This window comes from Bombus bifarius, unplaced genomic scaffold, assembly GCF_011952205.1.
Source record: "Bombus bifarius isolate JDL3187 unplaced genomic scaffold, Bbif_JDL3187 scf7180000007966, whole genome shotgun sequence".
Taxonomy (NCBI): domain Eukaryota; kingdom Metazoa; phylum Arthropoda; class Insecta; order Hymenoptera; family Apidae; genus Bombus; species Bombus bifarius.
In genome coordinates, this window is record NW_022884352.1 from 796,096 (window position 1) to 821,947 (window position 25,852).

A 25,852-nucleotide genomic window follows, 5' to 3' on the forward strand; every position below is an offset into this window, starting at 1 on the left:
TTTTATATGTGTAGTCAAACGACAAAAAATTTATATGGCCAATTTTTACATGTTTCTAATTAGTTACGTATACATATATGCACATAAACTCGTCAGATTTAAAAGCCGCTGGTCGTGCCTGCACCCTTCGTACACGTATCGTTGAGGTCGGTTATTTCAAGTGAGACAACGCTACTCCAAGTTTTCCTAAGATTTTCATTATGTTAATTGCTTTCGGATCCTGAAAAAAAACACAAAAATTCCAATAGCATCGTACAGATTACGCGTAAACGAATCAAGTTTAACAGGTCTAGTTACGCGTTATTGAAACTTCCAATGTTTTCGAAATCGAAGTTAATCAAAGTGGAATATCGTTTCTTAAAAAGCAACATGCAAATATTTTGAAGATGACCGTGGACAAACAACAAATTCAAGGGTAAAATAATCCGTAACTTACCGCCTCTGGCGAAGGATTAGGTTCTGGGTTAGCATTGCTGGCAGAAATAAAGGCAATCATAAAAATGACTGCAACGCAAAGTAAGAATCTCATGGCTTTCATGGTTCTTGAATGTCTGTTATTGCTACGTATGTAACTTGTGCGATCTTCCTGTGTTTGTCGAAATCGTCCGCGACTCCGTTATTTATACCCGAAAAAAATCGTTAAAATTATCGACGAAGTAGTACCTATCGTTATATCCTTCATATTGTCCACCAAAAGTACCAAAAGAAACATTAAGATAAACGTGTAAATTCACCAAAAAAAAAAAAAAAAAAAAATCAGTAAGTTACAGTCGATAGTTTGGAACAATAACAGAGTGAAAAGTGAGTAGAGCGCGATTTAGAGTGAGAACCATTTTAGCGTTAGTTATTATTGTCGTTTCGTGTTTATCTTTAATACGTTTTGTATCTGTCAAGCATAATTTTTGCTAATTTATCTTATATTTAATAGCTACCTATTTCTGCGATATCAAAATTATTACTTTTGTCTATCATATTCGTTATATTGAACTACATCGTGCATATCTATAGCCCATGTGTAAAGAATATTAAAATGTCGATTACGAAAATGGAAATAAGATTCTTCCTTAAAGCTTAAAAAATAAGCCTTTTAAAGCTTAAACGATATTCTGAAATTATAGAATTACACGACTGCATGTTTGATAGAAATAAAGCAATCATGGAAGTTGGCCTTCCAACAATTTTTCCGCAACCCTTGCCTATATATGTATAGGTAGATGCCAGAAATCGTTGTTTAAAGATAATAACGAGCATAGAAGTCACCTGCTTGCCATCGTTGTATATTGCAATCGCACCTTTAGGTGATTTTTTTTGCGTCTCGTATACATACGATTCGAGGTTCGCCAAATCTTAATGATCGTATCACGTAATCGCTGCATCCCGATAGCATTAACCGATGAGCGTCCACTTGTTGCTTATTTCTTCGAGTGGAATATTACGAACGACATAAATAAGATTGTATAAGGAAAATTATTCAAATTTCACTAATATCAAATATACGTGTAACATGTACGGGGTAGTTAATTTCGCCATTATTTTCAGTGACGTTAGATCAATCGTCGCAATTAATCGAATAGTGAAGTATAGTCATTACTTATCTTATCGCATCGATTCTATCTTCTGTATCTTAATTAAAAATTTTATTCGTCCCAAGATAATCACCTATTTTACTCGATGTCTTATCGAATTATAAAAGAAATGTTTCCATTATATTTTTTGACGACTGACGATAGTAGAATATGAAATATAAAACAGATATTGCTCGAAGAATAGTTATTCCAACAACTGTGGTAAATTAAATCTAATTAAAAAGAAATTAAATAGATCAGATAGAACAAAATTGAACAGTGACGAATATTTAACTTTTTACTTGAATATCAGTATCTCACCGTCTAAAAGTTCTTTTCTCTTTTATTTGCTCGAATATCGCACTTAAAAAGATAATAATATGTAGAATGTATAAGATATAGATACGATTGAATAAATTGTGTCTTGTAATATTTGAAGTAATGTTTTACTTCATACGTTTGATCATTTAAACGGATCATCCCATTATACGATTTATGGTATACGTAGTTGTAAAATTGCGCAAAATTAATATCATTTATAGAATGAAGACTGATTCATGATTCACAAGCAACGATACTTCGTTTCTTTGATCCGTTGAAAAATACAATTTCCTTTCCGCCAATGAGGTCAGTACGATAAAGAAATAGACACAGATAACGAGGAACAAGAAATTAACGGCATATGATTTTTTATACGTTAATCGCGTATCTTGTCAAGGTAGTGATATTGATTGAAGATATCTATCCCGATAAGGGTGAAGTTTCCATGATAAGCCAGCAAAGGGTATTTCTACACCTCCAAGCTTTTCAGCATTCGTGGATGAACATTCGTAGCATCGACGTGAATTAAATAGTTATAGCAAGAAACATGAGAGTGCACGAATTTTTAATAATCTTGTTCACGATCGGACTCGTTGCCTCGCAATCGGGTAATGTATCAGTGCAATCAAATATCCACGTATAATTTTTAAATTTACATATGAACAGATATTATATATTTGTCTTTAAATTAGGGGAACGAACGCTCAAGTGCTTCAAATGCGACGGCGATTCATGTAAAGAACAGAAAGTTTCCACGGAAACGTGCAAGATAAATCCTCCAGACACGAATACAACCCCAACTGTACCATCGACTGAACCATCGACTGAACCATCGGCTGAACCATCGACTGAACCATCGACTGAACCATCGACTGAACCATCGACTGAACCGTCGACTGAACCATCGACTGAACCATCGACTGAACCGTCGACTGAACCGTCGACTAAACCGTCGACTGAACCGTCGACTGAACCATCGGCTGAACCATCGACTGAACCATCGGCTGAACCATCGACTGAACCGTCGACTGAACCGTCGACTGAACCATCGACTGAACCGTCGACTCAACCATCGACTCAACCATCGACTAAACCATCGACTAAACCATCGACTAAACCATCGACTACACCATCGACTAAACCATCGACTACACCATCGACTAAACCATCAACGACCACGACTACATCAACGACCACGACTACACCAAGAGTACATACTACAGCCGAGAAGCAATCAACGGCCACGGCTTCAGTCACGGCTAACTCAACGACCAACGCTTCAGCCATGAAACGTAATATTTATCTCGTATGATTCAGTTTGTAATCGTTGTCCCTTTGATGTATTAGAAGGGTTTCAGCTCCTGTTTCATAACGTACAGTAAAAATATAATAGATTGGATAGTTGTGCAAAATTAAATTACAAGTTATGCTTGTTATATCTTTACAGTACATAATATGTTTTTTATATGTATTTTTAGTTGACATGAATACTGATAGAAAGCGTAGAAGCGTAATCGGTCGGTTCCCACGAATACAGTCCGTTAATGAAAACGTTACATATCACTGTTATTTAAAAATTGGTAAGGCATTTTTCTATATTATTTTTTCGATACGCATAGTTTATTCGAAGTTTGTGTTGACGTGAAACACGTAAATGAACTTAGGTTTTGTTAATTAGTTACACATGTATTTTTCTCTTATAGAGAATGGCACGGAATCCAGGGGTTGTACCACGGAAGATAATTTCTGCAAAAATAACAATTCTATATGTAAACTCTGCGAAACGGACGAATGCAATTCGGCAACGTCAACTGTTGTATTTACATCTATGATTTTCTCTTTGGCAGTAATCCTATTATTTGTAAGATAAACTAATAGTTTTCTTATCGTGAAGCCACCTTTTTTAACAACAACAATCAACAATGCCTCAGCAACGATCAACTAGATTTTTCCATTTCTTCTTGATAAAAAAAAGACATTGTATCGAACGGACATAGAGTTTTATAAATTTAACAGTAAGAAAGAAGTGGGATTCTATTGACAATTATAACTAAAATAACATATTGTACATATATCTATAAAGTTGTAAAATAAAAGCTTTATTTATGTAATTTAAGATAGAACCAAAATTACACGAGCAGTAATTGTTGGTTTGTACAAGTTGTGAACCTCCGTCCCTCGTATACAATCTATACATTTTTAAAGATATAATATATATAATAATCACGTAAATCAGGACATTGCACTTTGCGTCGGGAATGAAATTAATTGTAAACAAAAGTGTATTAAGTATGGTTAATTTGATGTTTAACTAGCAAACCATTCACCGCGGATCGACGTGTATGTAAGGGCAACGAACTCGATGAATTCGATACGTTCCAGTCGTTATCCGTTATATTCAAGCTTTTCGACATAAATGTTTCTCACGCGAGAGTAGCGCGAGCGTCGTTTGTTCCAATATGCAAAGAAATTGCATTGAACGTGTAGCAATAATAACTTGGAACGCTATCAGATTTCCATCGACTTTCGGTCGAAATAACAAACAGGAACGTGGACAAAATCGACAATATCGACGCGGGAAAAATTGAATGTTTCTGTTATCATTTTTCTGCGTAATATATTTCTAATAGTAATATTTTCAGGTATGCAAGTAAATATCTAATTTTCAATATGCAGAAAGATAGTAGAGGACAAACACAAAAAGCAAAATGCGAGTGAGCTGGAAGTTAGAACACAAAGTTAGAACACACTATGAACGAGTTTAAATTCAAAGGATACGTCGACAAAAAAATGGATATATTTGGACGACGTGACGTCGAGCGACGAAAGACGAGTATAAAAAAAAAAGAGTGGAGACATGGAAGAATAGTAAATTAGCGAAGAAGGCGTGCGTGAACACGAACTGTGTCGAACGTCACGACACGAGGCAGTGCATGATGCGCGATTAAGTACATGAATTGAGATTCGGACGTGCTGGTGGCCGGAGCGGTTCGCGCTTCGCGCGCCTCCACGGTGGTGTTCGTTGGGAATTCTGGGCAATTCTGGCGTTGCTCGCAAGGGTACGCGCGCGGTCGAGCAACTCGATTCGTCGGAGCTGCGCCAAGCTGCTCCTCAGTCTCCACGACTCCGCGAGGAACCTCGGTCTACAGTCTATCGTCACTGTTCGTGAGCGTCGTTTCGGCAGAGTTTTTCCGTCGCTTTCGCGTTTCTTTCAGAATTGCTAGCACACGAATGTTCCATTATTCTGTCCGTAACCTATCTCTTGTTCTCTTTTACCACGTCGCCGAGTGATAAGACTGAAAAAGAGGAAGAGAAGGAGAGGGAGAGACGGGAGAAACTCCTTTCGACGTGGATTCACACATCCTCTTCGATTAATCGACTCGTTCTAACCCTAAGCGAAGGAGTCGCTTCTCATAATCGGTGGATCAGGTGACGCGCGTCGATCGGTGTATCGAACGAGCTGTCATCGTGGCAACAGCAGTCATGCACGATCGACGCGTTTGAATCTTTCCCGTGTTCGTCCCTAAACGTGAAACAGGATTTCAAGACCCCCAACCTTTCGCGGATTACTCTGCACGGACGTGTAAGTATGTATATCATTTTCTTTGACACACGCATTTATGTATGTATATAAATTGGTACTTAGCCGACTAGCGGCAAGTTTACCGAAATATTTCGAAATGTCGATGGAGTAAGATGTCGAGTTTCGAGATCCATTAAACATATCTTTGACAGATTAAACGTGCGTAGACGTATCGACGACGCTTTGAACTTCGAAAATTAGAAGAACGAGGAACATCGGCGTTCCTCTGGAAAAGGACGCAGCAACGCGACCGATCCGCCTGTCTACATTACTAACAATAAAGAGAGAGAAAGAAATATCACTATTATACATGGTAAATCGCGAGAAACGCGGCTGTATTTATGTCGATACGTGATGCGAATTTCACATTTTGGTTGCTCCTTATAAACATTAGATAGACCGATTCTTCCTGTGCATTCTGTGACTTTGTTTCGTACTTATATCGAAGAACACCCGGACTATTTCGATTACGATCACAAGATTCCACAATATCCATTGCAGTAGGCAGGTATCCTAATTTAAAACGATGTTTATTTACTCATTGATAGGATTTGAAAAATTGTTCACGTCCCGACCGCTGCATTAAACCACCTGTACGCGTTGTTTCCCTTCGATTTTGTAGATTGTAGTTTCAGTGGATCGCCACGACGAACGGTTACGGGCTTATCCCGGGATCGAAGATCTTCGGCGCGTTAAACTCGTTAGGGGAACTTGTCCACGCCTACGATTAGTTTCCGTTAACGAGGATAACAAAGCGTTCGGTTAACCGTAAATCGTTGTTGTCGCTACGCGCAGGAGTCGTAAAGTTGAATACACACAGAGCGTCCGTAGTTTGCGAGTTCAATTTGCACATTCGCGCTCCATCAAACACGTATCTTGTTCTCCCTTCTCCTTTAATTCTTTGGTAACTGGGAGAAGACACTGAAAATCCTTTTTGAAAGAATTGCAGAGGAAAAGACGACGACGGTGACTTCGCTTCTTTCTCGAGAGAAGAAAAAGTCTGTTACTTGAAATCAGAACGCGGGAACAGAAGCAAAAGGGAAACGCGATTACGAACCGTAACTCGGTGTTGCGCGCACGTTAAATCGATCAATGTCTACCCATCGCACGCCATTCCGTTACGATAATTAATTTTCGCGCAATTCGTACGCTCGATATCTCAACTCGATGAAAACGCTAACTGGGAAAATTTGAAATTTGTAATTGCAGCATGAAGAAAGAGACTCGTAATCGTTTGACTGAGCATATTTATTTTCGTAATCCGTTGAATAAAGTTCACGAGCAATCCTTGGAACGTTGGTAAGCGTTGGACCGACTTAACTGCGCGACAGGGAAGGAACGCAGAACCGCGAAATCGCTTAACTAATCACGCGAACTGACTATCGATAGCATACCTGAAAATTAGATGAGTATGTCAGGCACACGCAGCGAATAAATCGTATCGAACGTGACCGTTTTTTCAATGAAATTCGTCGTACGTATAATATTGTTTCGTAACAAGGTGAATATCGTTTCGTTCCCACTTTGATACAAATTCTCCGCTTTTCTTTTTTTTTTTTCTTTTTTCTTCTTTCGAACATATAGTACGACTCTTGGGAAAAAGGCGCTTATATTAGGACGATAGTTTTTTTGAATTTTTAAGAAACTCTGTTGTTCCATCGTGTCGTCGCCATTATCGTCTCAATACAGCGTGGCCGCAACGAACGATAACTTCTCATCGATGTGGATCTAGATTTTGACAATTGACGTCAATTCGTCGTAGTCGCGTTGATGTGTTCGTTTGTTTAGAGTGCAAAAACACGCCGCAACGGAAATGACGCGGCTGGTAATCGCAGGTAAAAAACGGAAAGTGGAAATACTTATGGAGCGAGTCTAAGTTCGAAAGAAACAACTTGAGTTTTTCCAAGTGCGTTTGTTCGCTGTTACGTGAACATGTCGACGCGTATATATACAGGGTGGTTGGTAACTGGTGGCACAAACGGAAAGGGGGTGACTCTACGCGAAAAAGGAAGTCGAAAATACAGAATAAAAATTTTTTTTCTTTTTTCTTTAATTTTTTTTTAAATCTACAGTGAGGTCCGTTATAACGAGACGCGATAAAGTGCACGCGTACCGACCAAAAATTCAAAGTCGATTTTCTCGAAAACGAAGCCTCGAACGAAAAATTTTTATTCCATATATTTTCGACTTCTTTTTTCGCATAGAATCATCCCCTTTCCGCTTGTACCACCAATTACCAACCACCCTGTATATATATGTATGTCCACTATGTAACACGTACGAATATAGTAATTAGTATTTTATGTGTGTGTGTGGGTGTGTGTATACTATATACATATACATTATTACATATATGTAACATGGCTGCTCGAGTATGAATCTCGCGCGGTCAGAGAAATCAGGAATCTAGAACTTGGCGAGAGAGTAAGAACCGCACGATTCTCCGGATATCCGTTCACGCTACGAGCAATCGAAACCCGCCAGCCGAAGCCAGTTCACCCACGACATTGAAAGTTACGATCGGGGAGAAATCGGATTGCGTTTTGCCCGGCTGCTTGCTTACTACGACAAGATTAATTTTGCGTTAACAACGGTTACGTTTATTCGCATTTCCGCATTACTTCGTTTCCATTTCATTTTCCTGCTTTTCCTCTTATCTTCCTTTTTACATCCGATATCTGTCTCTAAATGCTATCCAAATACGGACGAGGTATCTCGTGCTCTTCGCGAGTTAAAATACGATACGCGCACTTATGTTATGCAAAAGTCCGAAGCAGAGAAATATAACGACAAGGGGGCAAAGTGAAAAGGAAAGAAAAAGAACAGAGAAGAAGAGGCAATGAGGCCCAGGGCTCTTGTCCGGTTCATCGACCTATCGTCCGGTCTCCTTAGCCTCTCGTTCTTCACCTTTCTCCCAACACTTGGTTTCTCTTTCTCTCTGTAAACTTTTCCGTTGGTCCCGAGTCGCTTCCCAACCAGTGTAGGAATCTCGCCTTGGTCACGGTACGAAAGATACTCGGATTTCGCGATGAAAAACATGCTCGCGACATTCGACCAGTTTCCATATTTCTATCATAGAACGTATAAAATCACTTTTCGCCCTAAGAGCATGTTCGTAACTTTCGCTTACGTGGTACAATGGGCAAGAGATACCGATAAAATTTCGTTTGACGACGAGACTTTGTCCTTCCAAACGATACAACTTCAAAGAGACATTGTACGAGAACCTTTCGAAGAATCAACGTTTCTCAGTTAAATAAGTACGTACGTAACTGGTGGTTATCGCGCTGTGTTCGTAACATCCACCACTGTGCTCACATTTGTCTTCGCTTCGTCTTTTCTTTAATTCTTTGATTTAATTAAATTCTTCTTTTCATTAATTTCTTCAAATATTCTTTAATTTCTTTAATTTAATTAATTATTGTGTAACTGTGAAGTTCGTTCTTTATTTTTAACGGTTACACGCGTCAGACATATGCATAGGTAATTGTCGATAATTGTATACCGGTGGGTTCATGTTTCAACCGAATCTCGTTAAGCATCTTAAGGAAAAATCTAAGGTCTTCGAGTTATAGTGTGCTGTTTCTTATCGAATATTTCGAGTAAGAGAGGTTTAACGAACGAAACCGGTTTACGAGGCTTTGTCCACATACAATCAATAATATCGTCGATATTTCAAAGTCCTCAACATCATATGGTCGTATAATATTGACAACATCGTATCGACGATAAATATTGATTCTTTTAGTTAAGAACCTTGAAATATTGACGATATGTAATATATTACTAATCTTAGAGCACCCTAAAAAATAATATACAGGGTGGTTGGTAACTGGCGGTACAAGCGGAAAGGGGGTGATTCTACGCGAAAAAAGAAGTCGAAAATATAGAATAAAAATTTTCTTTTTTAATTTTTTTTTAATTTTTTTAAAAATTTACAGTGAGGTCCGTTATAACGCGAGACGCGATAAAGTGCACGCGTACCGACCGACAATTCAAAGTCGATTTTCTCGAAAACAGAGCCTCGAACGAAAAATTCTTATTCCATATTTTCGACCTCTTTTTTCGCGTAGAATCACCCCCTTTCCGCTTGTACCACCAGTTACCAACCACCCTGTATATATTTGGAATTGTATCGAAGAAAGACAAATTCAACTTCTAGGCGCGGTTATCTATGTACGAAAGTAATCGATGGTTTATGTCGTACAACCAGTATGACGATCATAATCTATCACAGTGAGTACAAGTTGAAGTACGATCTTTTATCGTAACATTTAAATATGTATGATATATACCTGTTGGTTCGTATTTTAGAAGCGGAACGAACAAAATTCTGGTTGTCATAGAGGTTTTCCGCTTATAATGATACGTAGTAGACGCGATGTAGATAAAGAGATACAACCTACTTGTCTATGGTCGAAAAGGGCTGTTCATTTCATTCTTCTAATATGCCCGTTTAGAATGGTCCTGCGTCAAGTCGAAGTGTTTATTGGTGCTGCGCGTATAGATAACTATACACGTGCACGTACATACCGCTACTTGACATTGATAGTGGAACAACTTAAAAAATGTACACTTTAGAGAAGAAACTTCTTAATATCGACGTTTTTGAAAATACCAAATACAAGCTTTACTAATGCAATTGCCCTCTGACACAAGACTGACGAAATTATAAATACAACGTTCTACGCGATAAAAATAGAAACATCTATTGAGTTGCGTCGCTATCAATGCCAAGAAGCGATATTTACTTGTATACGAAAGACTCGAACTTATATCATTCGGCATATACGAGGGGAAAGAAAAGAACGAATACGAAGAAGATACGTAAGACGATGACTTTATCAGCACTTTGAGCGTCCATTTTTTACTACTTTTACTTTTACCTACGTTTCCTCTCTCTTCTTCTCTTGCGTTTTCCAAACTCTTCTTCTCGCGTTCCAGACTCGTAAGATCGCGGCGATAGAGTTATTGGCCTCTAAAAAACGAGCCATTTTTTTAATAGATGGATTCTACGCACATTTTAAAATTAAACCGGTTTTACGACGTCCTCTGCGTTTGGCAGAGCCGGGCGAATGAATGAACAACGATTCCGATGAAACACATTTATCGTCGGTTTAAGAAGAACACAACCAACCGAAGAAGAGCCATCGCCGCACATTTTGCATACGTAGAGTAGAGAGACAAGTCTGCTTCGCCTCGCAATCGATGCTTCGCATTTTTTATTTCAACGAAAATAACCAAGTTTGCTTTTTTTCAATTGTATCTGTTGCCTTTTGTTTAACCGTGAACAAACCAAATCGAAACGTAGCAACGATGCAGAAACGACTGTGTACGAGTTAAACAGACACAATGACGGACACAATCTGTACGCATACACGTAGCTATATTGTCCTACGCAACCGGCTCGGTACGCCGAAGCAGTATGTCGCGTTTCGTTTTCTCTTTCATCCGACTAAAAGGGACTATGACCCTTAGGGAACTTAACATCTTTTTACGCTATATTCGATAGAAAGAGAGAGAGAGAGAGAGAGAGAGAAAAGAAGAAGAAGAAGGAAGAAAACCACCGTAGACTTAAATTCGAGCGCCCGTGTGAACATCTGGTCGAAGATATTTTGTTAGTTTACGAGTCTTTTTAATTTATTTACGCCATCGAAATCGTTTGTCGTCGAAATCTGTTCTACTAGTCGTCCTGGACTTTTGACAGAATAATTAAGGAATAAGATAGGCAAGGACATTGACTATCTCCATAAGTGATAAATTATCAATTGGAAAATATTTGCTATGGAAGAGATTGTCTCTTCTTCTTACGAGCGAGCATGGTGCGTCAAGACCCTAAAACCTCGTTCGAAACAGGAAGACTGACCGAGAGGACAGGTTGGAACAAGGTCGAATTTACGATTTGTAGGTCGGCCGGTTCAGCCTCCGCTGCTAAAACTTAATATACAAGTTTCTTGATCGACGCATAGTCACCGTAAACGTTATCTAACGCGAGCGCGATAACGATCGAATCGCACCACGAGCTACTGTTAAAATATCGAACCGTACTGTTTTATATTATTTGGCTGTTTCAAAATGATATTACGTGTAAAGTTGTATCTCGGACGGACACGCGAACTAAAGTGACCGGTTAACTGCCGTGATCCTGGTATACGAGCTAATGAATCATTAACGGTTCTGTTTGTCCGTTAATGCCTCTTAACTTAACCCTTGGGAGTCTGTTTCATATCCGGTTGGCCCAAACCAGTCGAAAGCAGACAATACTCGTGACGCTTGCGTCATATACGCTTACATATACTTGTTTGTTACATATTTCGTTTAGGAATCTTTGCGAACGTAAAAGACCGCGGCTTGGGCCGACCATACAAATTCCAGCGCTTTATTTCCTTTTTTCTTACCGCAGTCTCGCTACTGGCTTTAACGTTCGCTACAATTGTTCGCGACACGACGTCAAGAATATATTATCACCACGGACTAAAACGACTTTATGTAATTTCTTGTGAATTCACAGGTAACACGGATGGTATTACAGTCACTACCGGAACAAAAACGATTTCGTATCGGTTGCACGTTGCTTAATTATTCTCGCGCCGCTTTGTGCTTGTCGTTATTAGGAAAAATGCAGCAGAAACCGCGGAAGCTCCGTTCGAAGCGCTATAAATATAGCGCGGCATAAATCGGCTCGAGTCGGTTTGAAAAGGTTCTGCGTATTAACGAGTCTAGAAAGGAAAAAGATGTATATCTGCATAAGGAGAATCCTGACGGAACGCGAATAACTTGGCTCGCGTTCTCGCCACTCCGCGTTCGCGCGATTCTCACGAGATTGCCGTTTTAATCGCAACTTTGATCAGCGTCGAACGAAGTAAAATAGGATCGGCGCGGAAACTGTTTTTCCTAGACATTCGGCTAATCAAGCATCGAAAGGAGAGCTGAGCAGAGAATAAATGCTACTCGCACGACGTCGCGTTCGCCGAACAATCGTAGACACACTCGTAGAAGGTAAACGATACGGGCTGGCCCTGAAGAGAGCGTTATTATTTTTCGAGGACGATAACTCACGTTCCGCGAACGTGACCAGACTGCTAGGCCGGACATTTGTGCAGACGGAACGTTTCGTTTGCGCGTTTTCGCATTCGAGTAGACGAGGGAATATTTCCTATAGTCTGGCGGCGTTCCGAGACACGCTCGATCGCCTTCGTTTCCTCGTTATACGAACTCGCGCGCGAGAATCGCTTCGACTTAAACAAGATACCCTGCCGAGAGAATTCTAACGTGGCAGAAGGAACTTAACCCTAATATGGCTTGTACCGAACGGAACAACGAGTCGGCAGAGCGAAAAGCAGTCCCGTTAAACAACCGATTGTCAAAGAGAGAAAGGAGGTAGAGAGAGGCGGGGAAAAGAGAGAGCACGATGTTTATATTCGAGCAGCATTTTGCGAATATCGGAAGGAGAATCGAATAACTATGGACGATGGTAGAGGAATATTTTTCGTCCTAGCGGCAAGCGGTCTTGAGCAACGCCAACTCTGAACGATAACCTGATGCATAGCGGACGATGACGTCACGCCGAAGGGCAGCTTCGGAATCGAGGTTCTTCGCCTCCAGCCTCCCCTCTGCCAGGATAACCTGTTCCCAGAACCCTGTTTCATCGATCCATCCTTCGCGCTCGAACTCTCAAACTGTCGTCGTTCCTACGTGAAAACTTGAATATCTTCCTTGGCAAAGTAATCGTACGCGTATTACGCGTGGCAAACGGATAAACGAGTAATCGTGTCGGTAGATGATCACGCGACGGTTTCAAATTTCGTTCTATCGATCAGTTGAAACGATATCGTTTCGTTGACGCGTAATTTGTTTATTCGTCTATTTAGAAAATTAACGAGCACAAGCCAGCTGTTATGGTACGAGAAAGAGGAGAAGGAATTACGGTAGAGAACAACGATAGATGCACGACGAAGGAAACAAAAAAGAAATACGAATATACAGGGTGGTTGGTAACTGGCGGTACAAGCGGAAAGGGGGTGATTCTACGCGAAAAAAGAAGTCGAAAATATAGAATAAAAATTTTTCGTTCGGGGCTTTGTTTTCGAGAAAATCGACTTTGAATTTTTGGTCGGTACGCGTGCACTTTATCGCGTCTCGTTATAACGGATCTCGCTGTAGATTTAAAAAAAAATTAAAAAAAAGAAAAAAAATTTTGTATTCTATATTTTCGACTTCTTTTTCGCGTAGAATCACCCCCTTTCCGCTTGTACCGCCAGTTACCAACCACCCTGTATATGAGGAAAAATATAATTGGGCGGATAAAGAAAGTCGATTTGTAATAACGCGTTAGGAGTTAGATAATCGCAACATCGATCGCCTTAACTTACGGTAAGATCGGGAGAAGTGATCGACTCGATGGCAGATACTATTTGCATATTCTGATGACGGAGTAGTAAAATCTGAGATCGCTCGAGAAGAAGGCAACCCGGAAGAGGACCACGGTATTGTGTAAAGAACGTGAACGAAATAATCGTGAATTTCTCAAATTTCTCAAATTATAACCGATACTGCTATACTCCTATGAATCGTTACGAATAGTTACACAAGATGAATCGTTGATCGTTAAGAGTGAATAATCGCTTGGCGATATTACGCAATTAACCACGACATACGTTAACAACGTTCGACGTTCTTGCTAGTTTTCCGTATCAACTTATGAGTATGCAAGCACCTACGTACCACATATGCATACGTACGTGTTTGTTAGAGAATGAGAAACTTCTTACCGCTTATATCAATAACGATGACTAATTGCGTGAGTAACATGTAAACACGTGACGAGAATCTACGCGCATGTTCTACCGCGTTTTTCGATACGTTGCAAATGTATGCGCTTCACCTACATGGGCGTTATTACGCGTATGGAAGCTGATGCTGGCGGTAAATATTAACGAAAAATGAACGGGCGAATAAAGCAGAAAAAGGAATACGCATGGGTACCTATATATATATATATATATACTATATATGTACGTATATATAATACATATGTATCTGGCGACGCAATTTCAAAGACATCTCACATTGTCCGGTTGATATTCAACGAGGGGACTCGATGACTAAGAGACTACGTAGGCGGAAACAAATCATCAGCTCTAAATTGATATCGCGTGCATTCTGCGAGATAGTCGACGCTCTTATCGTCTTTGCGCACTGTCTCTGCTTCTCACGAATCGCCAACTAACGACGCGATGATGTTCAAACGTCGATAGCCTTTATCAATGGTATCGTCCATCGATAAACGTTTTCCGTTTACATCGCTTTCGTATAAACCTCGCTTGCTACGTACTCGATGTTCGAGTTACGAAAACCCTTTTGTATCTGTTACTTTCTCCCGAACGATATTTTGAAAACACGTAGCTACATATACAGAGTGCTAAGAGGTTCGGTCATCTGTAGCGGTGATCGTGACTGTATGCGTACAAAGAGCTACATGCGTAACCGACACGTGCACGTACACCACTCTCGTTGTTAGACAAGCGAATCAAGAGCTTTTCTGCGTAAGCTCACGCGTCTCGATTCTCTCTTTTCGCGGCCTGATAATCGATAATTTGCAAATATTTTCATGCATCGAATGCGCACGTACGGTGGCATCTCGTTCTGGTTTTATCGTATACGCGATGTACCACGTTTACGGATGTTTGATAATACGTGAATCATCCGGAAATCATTAGCAAAAAAATGTAATAAATATAGATGTGCGTGTTTACGACACGATGCTACTACTTACATTTTACGCGTAACGAGCAACGACTTAGGTACTCGTTATTGGACTCGTCCGTCCGTCTCTCGTACTATATTTCCATTACGTAACTCACGAACTACCGTAAGCTATCATACTGGAATCAGTAGTATACGCAGAAGATAATCGATATCAAAATACCGAGTTGATAAAACTGAACGAACTCGACAAAATATGTGGACGATTTCTTTGGGGTGTAGCCAGTTGTTGACGAAGATGACGGCATGCCTCGTTACGGCCGTCGTTCGCAGCTCTGTAATAATTACGATACTTGTTGCTCACTCATGGTTAGTTATTCGAGTAACACGACGCGACGTCTCTGCCGTTGCCCGTCGTTATTGCGTGCAACTTCTGTGGACAACAACTACGGCTATACCAGAAAAGTCCGCACGTTTGACAATAATTCACAGAGACGCAGACCGATCTCGTTGCTCTCTATAGCCTGAGTTTGTTGAATGGCTGGCGATCGATCGGTGGGCGCGCGAAAACCTAGTTGTATGAAACATATATGCACGTATGAAACACGTATGAAATGAATAAACGCGAATGTCGACGATGTTTGAACGCAGCCTTGGGTAAGCGTAATTCGCGAAACAAGGGCACAACGAAGGTATGTAATAACGGACAATAGTATGCGGCGAACAATGACATGACGCGAGGAGAACTGAAAAGAGCTTCGTACGTCCGAAACTGTTGGTTTCGGGTTTCGCTACGTTTTACCAAGCGTTTATCGTGTTTCTATTCGCAGCGTCGAACGTTCGTCGCGCATCGCAAGAAGAACGACGCGACTGAAAGATGGAGGCAAAGAGATAACGGAATGGAGAAGAAAGCGTTCCGCGTGAGAGAGATCCGATATAAGTGTGACAGTTGGAAAGTAGCGATGGGAATGATGTCATCGTACAAATTACGAGTGTAGACAATTTTGCGGAAAGTATATCTACATAATACGCTCGCATTAAGATTAGTACAAATTATCTTGCTACTTACGCGTGCAGCTTCTTACGATTGTAAGAATAATCAAATTGCAATTATTATACGAGTGTCGAAATATTCAAATGTACGTACAACACGCTATCGATTTCTCCTTTCTTCCGAATATCGTCCTCCCTGCGATGATCAATCAATAATCTCTTTCTGTAAAATCGTTTTTGCCGACTACTCCCACGAATTTCCTGCGCGTATGCACACACTCCACACATCCGTGTTCGTCAAGTTACGAGTAGAAACAGGTTTCGTTGCTGCTTAGTTCGTCAACGTACGTTTTCCTTCGTTTTGTTATAATCACCGATTTCGATTCGTCCTCAAGATTTTTCTAGGATGGGAGGGCACAGAGAATTTTGTACCCACGGCTGCGAACAATCGGTCGTGTCCCGTGAGAACGCGAAAAGAAACAGTCCGCGAACATACTTATCGGCAGTTGATCTACGGACAAAACCAAGAACCAAGTTCTTGCCGGTTTAAAACAATGGTGCATCCTTGTCGAGCGTGTTATATCGTTATAGATAACGTAGATAATGCGCTTCCGGCACGCACAATACGTTTCGTATACACTCGCACACGAACCGCCATCTTTCTATCGATTCTCCTTTCGATTCTCGAGCGTGTAGGAATATCGTTACTCGAAGAGCGTAAACTAAGTATGCGGGCGTGTCACAGCGGTGAGGGCGGGCAGCTACTACAATAACAATATAAGCATAGCTTTGCTCAAATTTTCTCTAATTTTTCCTTACGTCGCGCGTACCTAATACATATGATATACGCATTACGGAGATGGAAAGAAATCTCGTAGAGACTGCTCTCTGTCGCTCATCGTCACGCGCTGCTTCACATTGTTTTCTTTCTACGTATGACATTTTCGGCCTATGCGCGCGCTTAACTTTACGACAGCGTCGAGTTCATCGAAAACGACCATTCCTTCCAGAGATCCTTCTCCCACTTTCGCGGTAAACGTAGATACGTAACGTATTCTAATATTGGACGAGACGTCGATGTCAAATTTTAATCGAGAGGCTGACACTTTTATCAGGGAATTCTTAACGATGGGACCGAATAATGGCATCGCCCGTGCGACGATGCGACAACCCATGCACTTAGACCGTGATTACTCACCCGACTAACTCGTTAAAGGCGTCGCTGTGATCGAATTAAGGTCGGACAAGAGTGGAACTTTTCTCGCCATGATTAAGTGGGTCGTTGCTAAAACGTTATTGGTTGATTAGCTTTATCCATGCTACTATCGGACGGTGTGTCCCTTATGTTTCTCACTTTGACTGTGCCTCTCGCATTTCGTATTCGATCGAACACGTACCATTTCGTTCTTTAGCGCAGAGAACGTGTCGTCGCGCCATCAACGTCATCGTAATAGTCGCCGTCAAATTTAACCCGTGAAGAAGTCAGACGGAGAGGATCGAAAGAATAATCGTGGATCGTGTCGCGTCATCGATTTCACCGATGGTGAAACATTTCGTGTAACATTTTATCTAGACGCGGTCGATCGTCAAAAGATCGAAAAGATATGTGAGAAACATTCCCTGTTAACTCGGAACAAACGAACGATCGAATGACAGAGCACTGACATGGATCTTGGTACTTTCGTATAATATCTGTATTGTTTTCGTTTGGCTTCTATTCCGTCTCGCGAAATAAACAAGAGGGTTGTGGTTATGGGCTTTCGATTCCGATCGAACAAGTGCAATCGTTTATTTGGTTTTCAGGAAAAGATGAATGCCCCGCCGCCGGTATACGCATCTTCCTGCCCTACGTTGCAGTCGAACCTGTCGCTGCACAGTTCTTCCTACTACAGTGAATACAGTGGAGCTGCGAGGAGGCGATTATCGTCGACGGGAGAGGCAGACACCTCAGCCACGTCTAGCTATGAAGGTAGCGATAGTTCTGAAAACAGCGACGAATCGCGTTTGGAGCCAGTGAGCCAGATGGAACGGGAACAACTCGAAACGTTTTTCAGGGGTTTGAAGTCTCAGGTAAGCGAAGCTGTGTGTGCTCTTTGCCAAAATGCAAGTGTACGTATTGTATCATCGTTTTGTTTCTTTCGAACGACAACAGGTGTTCGTTTGCGAGTCGTTGGCCAACTTGTATCTGGGAAGCGCGTCGCAAACCGAAAGATGGGAGCTTCGATTTACCGGCATACCCGTGGTAGTTTTGGATCTTGGAGAAACCCGATCGAGATCCAAGAGGCGGATTCAAATTCTGTTGGCAGAACGTGGCACTTGTTTTACTCTTTGGAGGGAGACCATCGACAATTTGTCGTCGTACAAGGTAAAAGACATGTTGTCGGTCAGCCGATCGGTAATTTATAAGTAATTCTAAACGACTAGAGTTCGTTTTGAAAAATTATGTTTCGCAGGTATCGGGCCCGGCTTTTCATACGATGTGTCTTTCGTCCGATCACACGCGCCTCGCGGGACTCAGCTTCGATAATCCGAAAGCCGCGAACGACCTTTGGCAACACATAGAAAGACTCGTTTCTTGTCCAGAGAACATTAGTCTCTCGATACCAGGGAAGAAAAAGAAGAAGCCCGTGCAGAAGAAAGTGGTTTTACCGGCCAAGAGTAATATCAGCCAACCCTGTCAATTTCAGCACGTGACGAGCGTCGACGCTGCCGATCGATCCCGATATTTTTCCCTTCAAACTATGGTGCCGCCTTTGAACGAGCTAGAAAATTCGTTGGAAGCAAATTTTTGAGATAACGAGAAGCCGGGCAATCGTTCAGATTCGTAGAGTTGTTCAGATTCTGTCGCGTTGCTCGTTCATCTATTGCGCCTATGTTCTAGGGATCTATGTATCCGATAAGATAAGATTACCTGAAAAATATGGCATATACCCTTCGAGCTTTCGAGGACGAACAAAATCAGACGATTTGCCAGATCTATCGCCTTTCTACTGCGTTTTATCTCGATATATAATATCGCAGAAGAAGAAAGCAAAAGGAACGTATCAATTGATCTTTGTTCTTCTGCCCTTTCTCTTCTTTTTTGGTCTTCCTTCTTTTCGTAAGACTAAAAAGAAAAAACAACTAATCAGAAGAAGAAGAAGAAGAATCGTTATGAATCTCGATCGCTCGGAGATGCCTGAGAAGCAAGAAATTCTCGAATCGAGAAGAAGAAAAATCAAAACAAATAGCCTATTATTCCTTCTACTATAATCGTAACTTTCGAAGGTTTGTGTTCTTAAGAATATCGTTGAATTCAACGATTTTGCTCGAAGAAGCACAACCCATGGTACATACAACATCTCGTCTTTGAAATACTTGGTGCGAGTTTAAGAGTTTATTTAAGAGTTCTTGTAATAATATTCTCTTGGAAACGTTTGGCATCCATCATTAACGAGCGATGCCACGCTCATTTCGATCGTTGTCTTCACATTTGTCGTTGAAGTTCGCTGTAGTTGTATCGTCAGTGAGTTTTATGCGGCACGACGAATTAAAATGTTAATGTTATATACGAGTCGTTCTGAAATTTAAAAAAATTCCCATTTGAACAAATTCGAATGAATTCAATACATGTACGTACTATATATATATATATACTATACGTAGTGTGGGTGGGATATAAAACACGAGTCGAGGGAAGCGAACAGAAAATCGAAGGCATTTTTCAGATTTTATGGATTTTTATTGTGTCGCATCCTAACGGTTTCACGACAAAATGCTTCCTTTTTAAATAACGCGTTCGAATGCTCAGCCAAGAAATTTTATCACTCTTCCAACGTAATGCGTATCGAACTAACGAATTCTGTCCGAATAACGACTACGATAAGACTGGTTTTATCATTCGTCCTATATTTAGAAAAACGCGTTAAACATAGACATGATAATGATAATAGCGTTAACACGTATCTTCGTTATTCGACGTTGATCGTTACCACTAACCGTTTTTCGACATGGGACTTTTGCTGCTAGACAGAGTTTATTAACGTTATTGGCATCGATTAATAGGGTGTGAAAAAATGATGGAAGAGAGAAGGAAAAAGAAAAGAGAAAGATAGGAAAAATGGGAGAAGCGTGGTTAAACAGTATGTTTTCTGTTCCAAAGACGCGTAGTGTCGTTGTTGTCATCGTTAAAGCGTATCGTATAAGGAATATCAAGAGAATAATTAAATTGTTCGCGCTCAAGCATACCGTTAATCTATTTATCGGTGAGAAATAACTATCGAACGTGTTTGCCTGCTTCAAATCACTAGGGATTTTCGGTGATGATCTCTAAACACTTGATTGTATGTACGAAATAACTTCGATATCGACTAACGTATTGATTTCTTTGTCTACGACTGTGATATAAATATATTTGTATAGTTACATTTACGTAATATGTATCCGCATTGGTTAATCATTTTGATATGTAAGTTTACGACCATCGTTTCGCATGTAATAATTATGCTAATAAATAGTAAGTTTACGTAATAGATATATCGCATTCGTTTGCGTCATTTTGTCATATTTTATGCAACTGGTATACTATATGTAAATATGTACTATCGTACTGAATAGAAGTGGAAGTAGTACAACTTACTTGCAATTACAGAGAAAAAGACGACGAAAGACACAATTACGTATGTATTTGGCAGCGTAAGGGAACGAAGTGTCTAAAGAGGACGCAAGCAAGCTTCGACAATTATTGTCTCGTTTGAACCGATGCCGCGCGTCGCGAAACGTACGTCGTACATAAGTAAATAGTGTGGAAGACTACGCGAAAGATCGGTGGGTCGTCGTACCCGGAACCAAACGACACTTTCCACGCCGTTCGAATCGGTGACTGACTTTCTTTTCGTATCCTACCTACCTAGTAAGTACCTAGATGTCGGTATACGTCGAAACGCACTAGTTTTGAATCGTTTCGAATCTACGTTAACATTCTTCTCGCGCGGGTCGTACTGTACTGCATTCACTAGACGTAGACCGTATGAGACTTGTGACACGCGAGCAAGAGTTTGCTCTACTCGAGCAGGATGTGATTTCCATTCCACTTTCACCGGTGGGAAGACTCGGTGACGATCGCGTCGAATCTGCGCTATTCGCTTAGAATTAGTTTAATAAGGAACGTTCATCGCTCGTACGAAAAGCTAAGCGATCGGTAGTACGATCTGTATCTGTATTCCGTATACGGAGGACAAACCGCACAACCTGGAGGAAATATATGTATGTACGAAGGTTCTCGAACGGACAAGAAAGAACGAAAAGAGGTCGTGGAATTCCATAGAAACGTGTAAACACTTGGGTCGCGTGCTATCACGTACGTACTGTATTCGCATACTTACATCTTACGTCGATCGGTGAGTCGCGCGTGATAGACTTTGGACTGTGTATCGCGAAACTTTTGACGCCGAAAATACGAACTTGCTGTTCGTTCGTTGAATGTTTCGTCGTGCAAAAACTATAGCTACCGGTTGCTGTGACGCATATAGTCGTGAAGAAGGGAAAGAGAGGCAGATGAAGGATGCGTGCGACAGGAAGCGGTTGGTGTACGGCGGATGAGAGACACGCAGCGATTCATCGATACGAGGAAACGACGAGTCTTCGCGTCGTCGGTGCGTCGTCGTCAGTGTGTTTCTAGAACTCACGTACTACATACATATTTCGTTTCTTTGCGCGAGCTCTAAGCCACTCTCGCCACCGCTACTTCAATTTCTTGATCTCGTGTCTCGTTTTGAACCAGCAGTATCAAAGTACAAGTACTAATTGTGTAGCGTGAAAGTTTCTTTGGCTTGACCGAGTGAAATTCGCGAAACCGCGTTCTAACCTACTAGAAAAAGCGTATATAATGGAGACGCAAATGCGCTTACGCAAAGACACGCACGAAGCCGTAAATCTGATACGATCTGAAGAAACTGTCGATCCCGCTGTTGATCCGTACGACACGGCGGAAACGATTTACGATCTCCATCTTTTTAGAATAACATTACTAAGCGATTGAGAATTACCGCGAGCGCGTTTTCAACGATCTTCAACGATCGAGTATCTAGCGAGAGGACTTTACTTGGTTCACGAGCTATACACCGAGATTGCGCGATCGGCGGCGAATAGCAATTGGATACAGACGCGCAGCGCCGTTCGACTTAACGACATCTTTTTCGACTCGTTTCCATCGTCAGATCACTGCGAACTTTTAGTAACCATGCGATTCCCTCGATCTCGGTTTGCTGTTAATTCGACGTCGCAGATTTATCTCGTTGCGATTTCATTGATTAGAAACGTAAACTTGGTTGCAACAACAGCCAGGGATCTAGGGAAGTAGCAGATGTTGCGTGGGTTCCAGGTACCAGAATCGAAGCGAGGCTAAAGAGAGCCTCGAAGCTGAGCTCGGAAGGGGCAGGGAGAGAGGTATACGGAGACACCGATATTGGGTTAGTTTTTACAACTGGTTTCTAGTTTCCACAGTGGTGTAATGAGGCCTGTGCTTCCCGTGTAGACGTAGACGAACATCACGTTCCAGATTATAGTTGCGTCGCGACGCGGTACGACGCGGTACGACGCGGCGCGACGCGATACAGATCAGACAAGGACGAAAACGTAGAACGAAGAGAAACAAGCCATTTACCATTATTAATCATTGATCAGTGTGTTCGTCGAGTATTAAAAGATTCCATCTTGAAGGAATTCGCCTGGAAATACACATACATCCGATGCTCCATCGATCGACGCCGACGATAAGTGAAACAATTTACGTGTATACATATACTATATTGGAATCGATCGACGAGCCTGGTGTAAATGACAAGAAATAGACAGTTTGCAGTCAGACGCGTTAGTCTTAAGTAAAGGGCGGAAATACGAGGAAAACAGAAGGGAAGGATGCGTAGGATACAGCGTGCTACAACAGGATGGAAGTGGCGCGTACGATCGGCCACAAATGGCAGAACAACTTTTTCCACGATTCTCCTAGAAATAAATATAACGTTCTTCCGTTTGATCTAAGCTCGGATCGTTTCTCGGTAAACAGCTCGACGCGTTACTAATATAAGCGCAGCCTTTTCGCTACGCCGATTCGCACGTGTATAAACATAAGACTCGAAGACGAGTGGCGAAGCTCGAAGGAGATCCGCGTTGAATTTTTGCGCGTCGAGTCGGTGAGTATCGATAATACCCACCACGTCGCATCCACTGCTAACGGTAAGATAATGCCGCGAGCTCATCCCCGCGCCCATTTAACTTTTATTAAGGTGGTGACGGGCATGACCTTTCCTCCATCGTGCCTCTCAATCAACGCGCATCAACGTAATGTTCGTGCCGGACATTTTTCTCACGTTCCGTATCTTCCTTTCGGGCCCTGAATAAATAATCACGGTTTTAAAGTGCTGCTGCTATCGAGTCTCTTCCCAGCGGAAATTCTTCCCAATCGCTGTAACCAACCGATCCTTTTAATTGTACAATCTCGTTTTTAACCCGAGTCGGTCGACCCACTTTTCACACCGGTTGCTCGTGTTCGGTAATCTTGCCAATATGTTGAAAAATCGAACGAATCGTTTCGTCCGTGTTTTTCTTCTTATCGTCGATCGCACCTACATCGACGTTGAGTGGTTATTACAAGCGAACCTAGCTTAACCTTAACTTTGTCGTTGACGATGGTATCTGCCGTCTTTGCTTTCGTCTTTTACAGGAACGAGGACAGAGAGCAAAGCGATAATCGACGGTTCGATGTTCGCTGTTTTCCCAGCGATGGAACCCTTTTTCGTACGTCGATTAACATCGCGTTCTTCGCTCTATGTTCTACGTTCGATGACCCCTTTTCGAGGTTTTGAAGCAACGAGTTCTAAAAGCGATCTCTCCGATGCGATCCGTAGAAACCCCTCGACGAAAGGAAAAGAAAGTTAACGACGCTACGTGTAATACGACAAAGAACGAGCGGATTGTTAATTGTTCGATTATGTGGAGTCGATAAGAATCAGCAGCGGCTAGGTCATGGTGTGCGGATCGATGGGAACGAAGCTGTAAGAAGCTGTTTCGAGAAGAGACATGTGCCGCGGTGTATCTGTAGTCGGTGCTCGTCGGTCCTACGTGCCGGTAACGTTATTTCGTCGACTTTTTTCTCGGCATGTCCATGTACACAGGGTTCGATCCCCTGTCCTCTCTGTGACAGATTTATGTTATCGACATTGATGCTAAATTACGCCATAAATTAGCTTTAAATTCGTACTTTCGATGCACCTCGACCTCCTCCTTCTACTCGTCCCGATTCTTCTCAGCTTTCCGCCTTCCTGTCGTCCTTCGACGTAGCTCTCTCCTCTCTTTTCGTTTTGCGTACGACATTACTTTGTACAGGTAGGAACGATCGGTGAATCGGATCGACGCTTCTCGACACACCATTTTGCCATTTCTGTTCGATAGGTCGGAAAGGATCGAGGTACGTCGTGGCGACGCATCGCGCAGGACGATCGAAAAATTGTAACTTTTGATTAGAAAGAAAGGGGAAGCTTACTTCGAAGGATCGAAAACTGTTCGAAGTAAAAAGCGAAAATTAAGGCACGTTAATGCCGATAAATCGCGATCAAGTACCGTTTCAACAGTTTCAACATTGCGCGAACGCTGTTCCCCCCGGAGAACCTCGTTTCGCCGATAAATCATTCAATGGACGCGCGTAATCGATCGCCGTTTCTTTCTCGATCCTAACGTATCAACGATGGTCGATAAAAATGACGCGACGCCTCGTGACCGATCTTTTCCTCCCATCGGAAACCGAAACGTTCGAAAGCAACTGGCAAATAAGTCTGGATAGACGCTTGCAAAAGTAGAAATTATAGTAACCTATAATGCGATAATTTATTGATAAACGGAAAAACAACAAAACGTGTGACCGTCAGGTACAATTCATCGTACGTAACATAGTACACACTTATAGAGTACGTACGAAAACGATGCTCCGAATCCGTTTCGCGTACACCTTTTATAATATCGAGTACGTGACCCGTTACGCTGCCACGCACAAACCATCGTTTTTACTCGTCGTGATAACGACCGGACATACAGTCACCGCCGCTACGATCGTAACCAATTTCAACAAGTAAATAAAACGATTGAAATACGAAGTTGGATATTGGTGTATATACGATAAGCACGATGACTGATAGACGTAAGACTAGCGTTAATAATACAATACGAACTGTATGCGATGGCAACGTCTATGGAAATCTGACTCTTATCGTGAGCGTGAGCGTGAGCGTCAACGTGATCGCGAACGCGGATGTAAATATTTGCGTAGAATTAGTAATCGATGATCTGGACCGATCGAATCGCTTATAAAACGTGCATGAGTCACATCGATCGGAAAAGCGGTAATCGTGTATCGACGTAACGATACAACAGATATATCATCGATCGCGATGGTTGTGATAATAATCGATGATATTATCATACGATATTGCGATAAATACGTTTCATGGATATCTTGCACCTTTTCACGTGTACATCCAAGTGCATGTTCGAGCTAGGATCGATTGTTTCGAACAGGAAGAACGGTACCAAGTGAAAAGACTGTTTCGCGAGACGACAATCGGTCGTGCAATAATTTACAATAATAATTTACGCGTTGAAAACAGTTCTAGGTTGAGCGATCCGCTGATTCGTCACGACACGCGACGTATAC

The 25,852-nt window shown here is 41.6% G+C and overlaps 2 protein-coding genes and 1 long non-coding RNA gene across 7 annotated transcripts; 2 read left to right on the forward strand and 1 right to left on the reverse strand.

Moving 5' to 3' along the window:
* Positions 1 to 24,511, reverse strand: LOC117208742. The gene is made up of 2 exons (XR_004487764.1): positions 20,786 to 24,511; positions 1 to 220 (listed from the first exon to the last, which is right to left on the reverse strand). It is a non-coding gene; the product is annotated as an uncharacterized LOC117208742 (long non-coding RNA).
* LOC117208711 (circumsporozoite protein-like) lies at positions 2,264 to 4,043 on the forward strand. Its single transcript, XM_033450000.1, has 4 exons — positions 2,264 to 2,494; positions 2,579 to 3,178; positions 3,365 to 3,466; positions 3,590 to 4,043. The coding sequence occupies exons 1-4, from the start codon at positions 2,434 to 2,436 to the stop codon at positions 3,754 to 3,756; spliced, it is 930 nt and encodes a 309-aa protein (XP_033305891.1). The 5' UTR covers positions 2,264 to 2,433; the 3' UTR covers positions 3,757 to 4,043.
* LOC117208718 lies at positions 4,866 to 20,682 on the forward strand. Of its 5 annotated transcripts, none has more exons than XM_033450036.1 (4): positions 4,866 to 5,473; positions 17,971 to 18,237; positions 18,320 to 18,532; positions 18,621 to 20,682. In XM_033450036.1, the coding sequence occupies exons 2-4, from the start codon at positions 17,977 to 17,979 to the stop codon at positions 18,957 to 18,959; spliced, it is 813 nt and encodes a 270-aa protein (XP_033305927.1). In that variant the 5' UTR covers positions 4,866 to 5,473; positions 17,971 to 17,976; the 3' UTR covers positions 18,960 to 20,682. The 5 variants fall into 5 exon arrangements, with proteins under 5 accessions (XP_033305927.1, XP_033305918.1, XP_033305902.1 ...); XM_033450027.1 differs by having other exon boundaries at positions 4,866 to 5,469; XM_033450011.1 differs by lacking the exon at positions 4,866 to 5,473 and adding an exon at positions 15,774 to 15,866.
* Positions 24,512 to 25,852: the final 1,341 nt, after the last annotated feature.

Coding starts and splice junctions, on each gene's coding strand:
- LOC117208711 (XM_033450000.1), top strand. CDS start 2,434: ATGAGAGTGCACGAATTTTTAATAATCTTGTTCACGATCGGACTCGTT. Junction 2,495..2,578: donor ACTCGTTGCCTCGCAATCGG/GTAATGTATCAG, acceptor TCTTTAAATTAG/GGGAACGAACGCTCAAGTGC. Junction 3,467..3,589: donor TCACTGTTATTTAAAAATTG/GTAAGGCATTTT, acceptor TTTCTCTTATAG/AGAATGGCACGGAATCCAGG.
- LOC117208718 (XM_033450011.1), top strand. CDS start 15,789: ATGAATAAACGCGAATGTCGACGATGTTTGAACGCAGCCTTGGGTAAG. Junction 18,238..18,319: donor TCAGGGGTTTGAAGTCTCAG/GTAAGCGAAGCT, acceptor GAACGACAACAG/GTGTTCGTTTGCGAGTCGTT. Junction 18,533..18,620: donor ACAATTTGTCGTCGTACAAG/GTAAAAGACATG, acceptor TATGTTTCGCAG/GTATCGGGCCCGGCTTTTCA.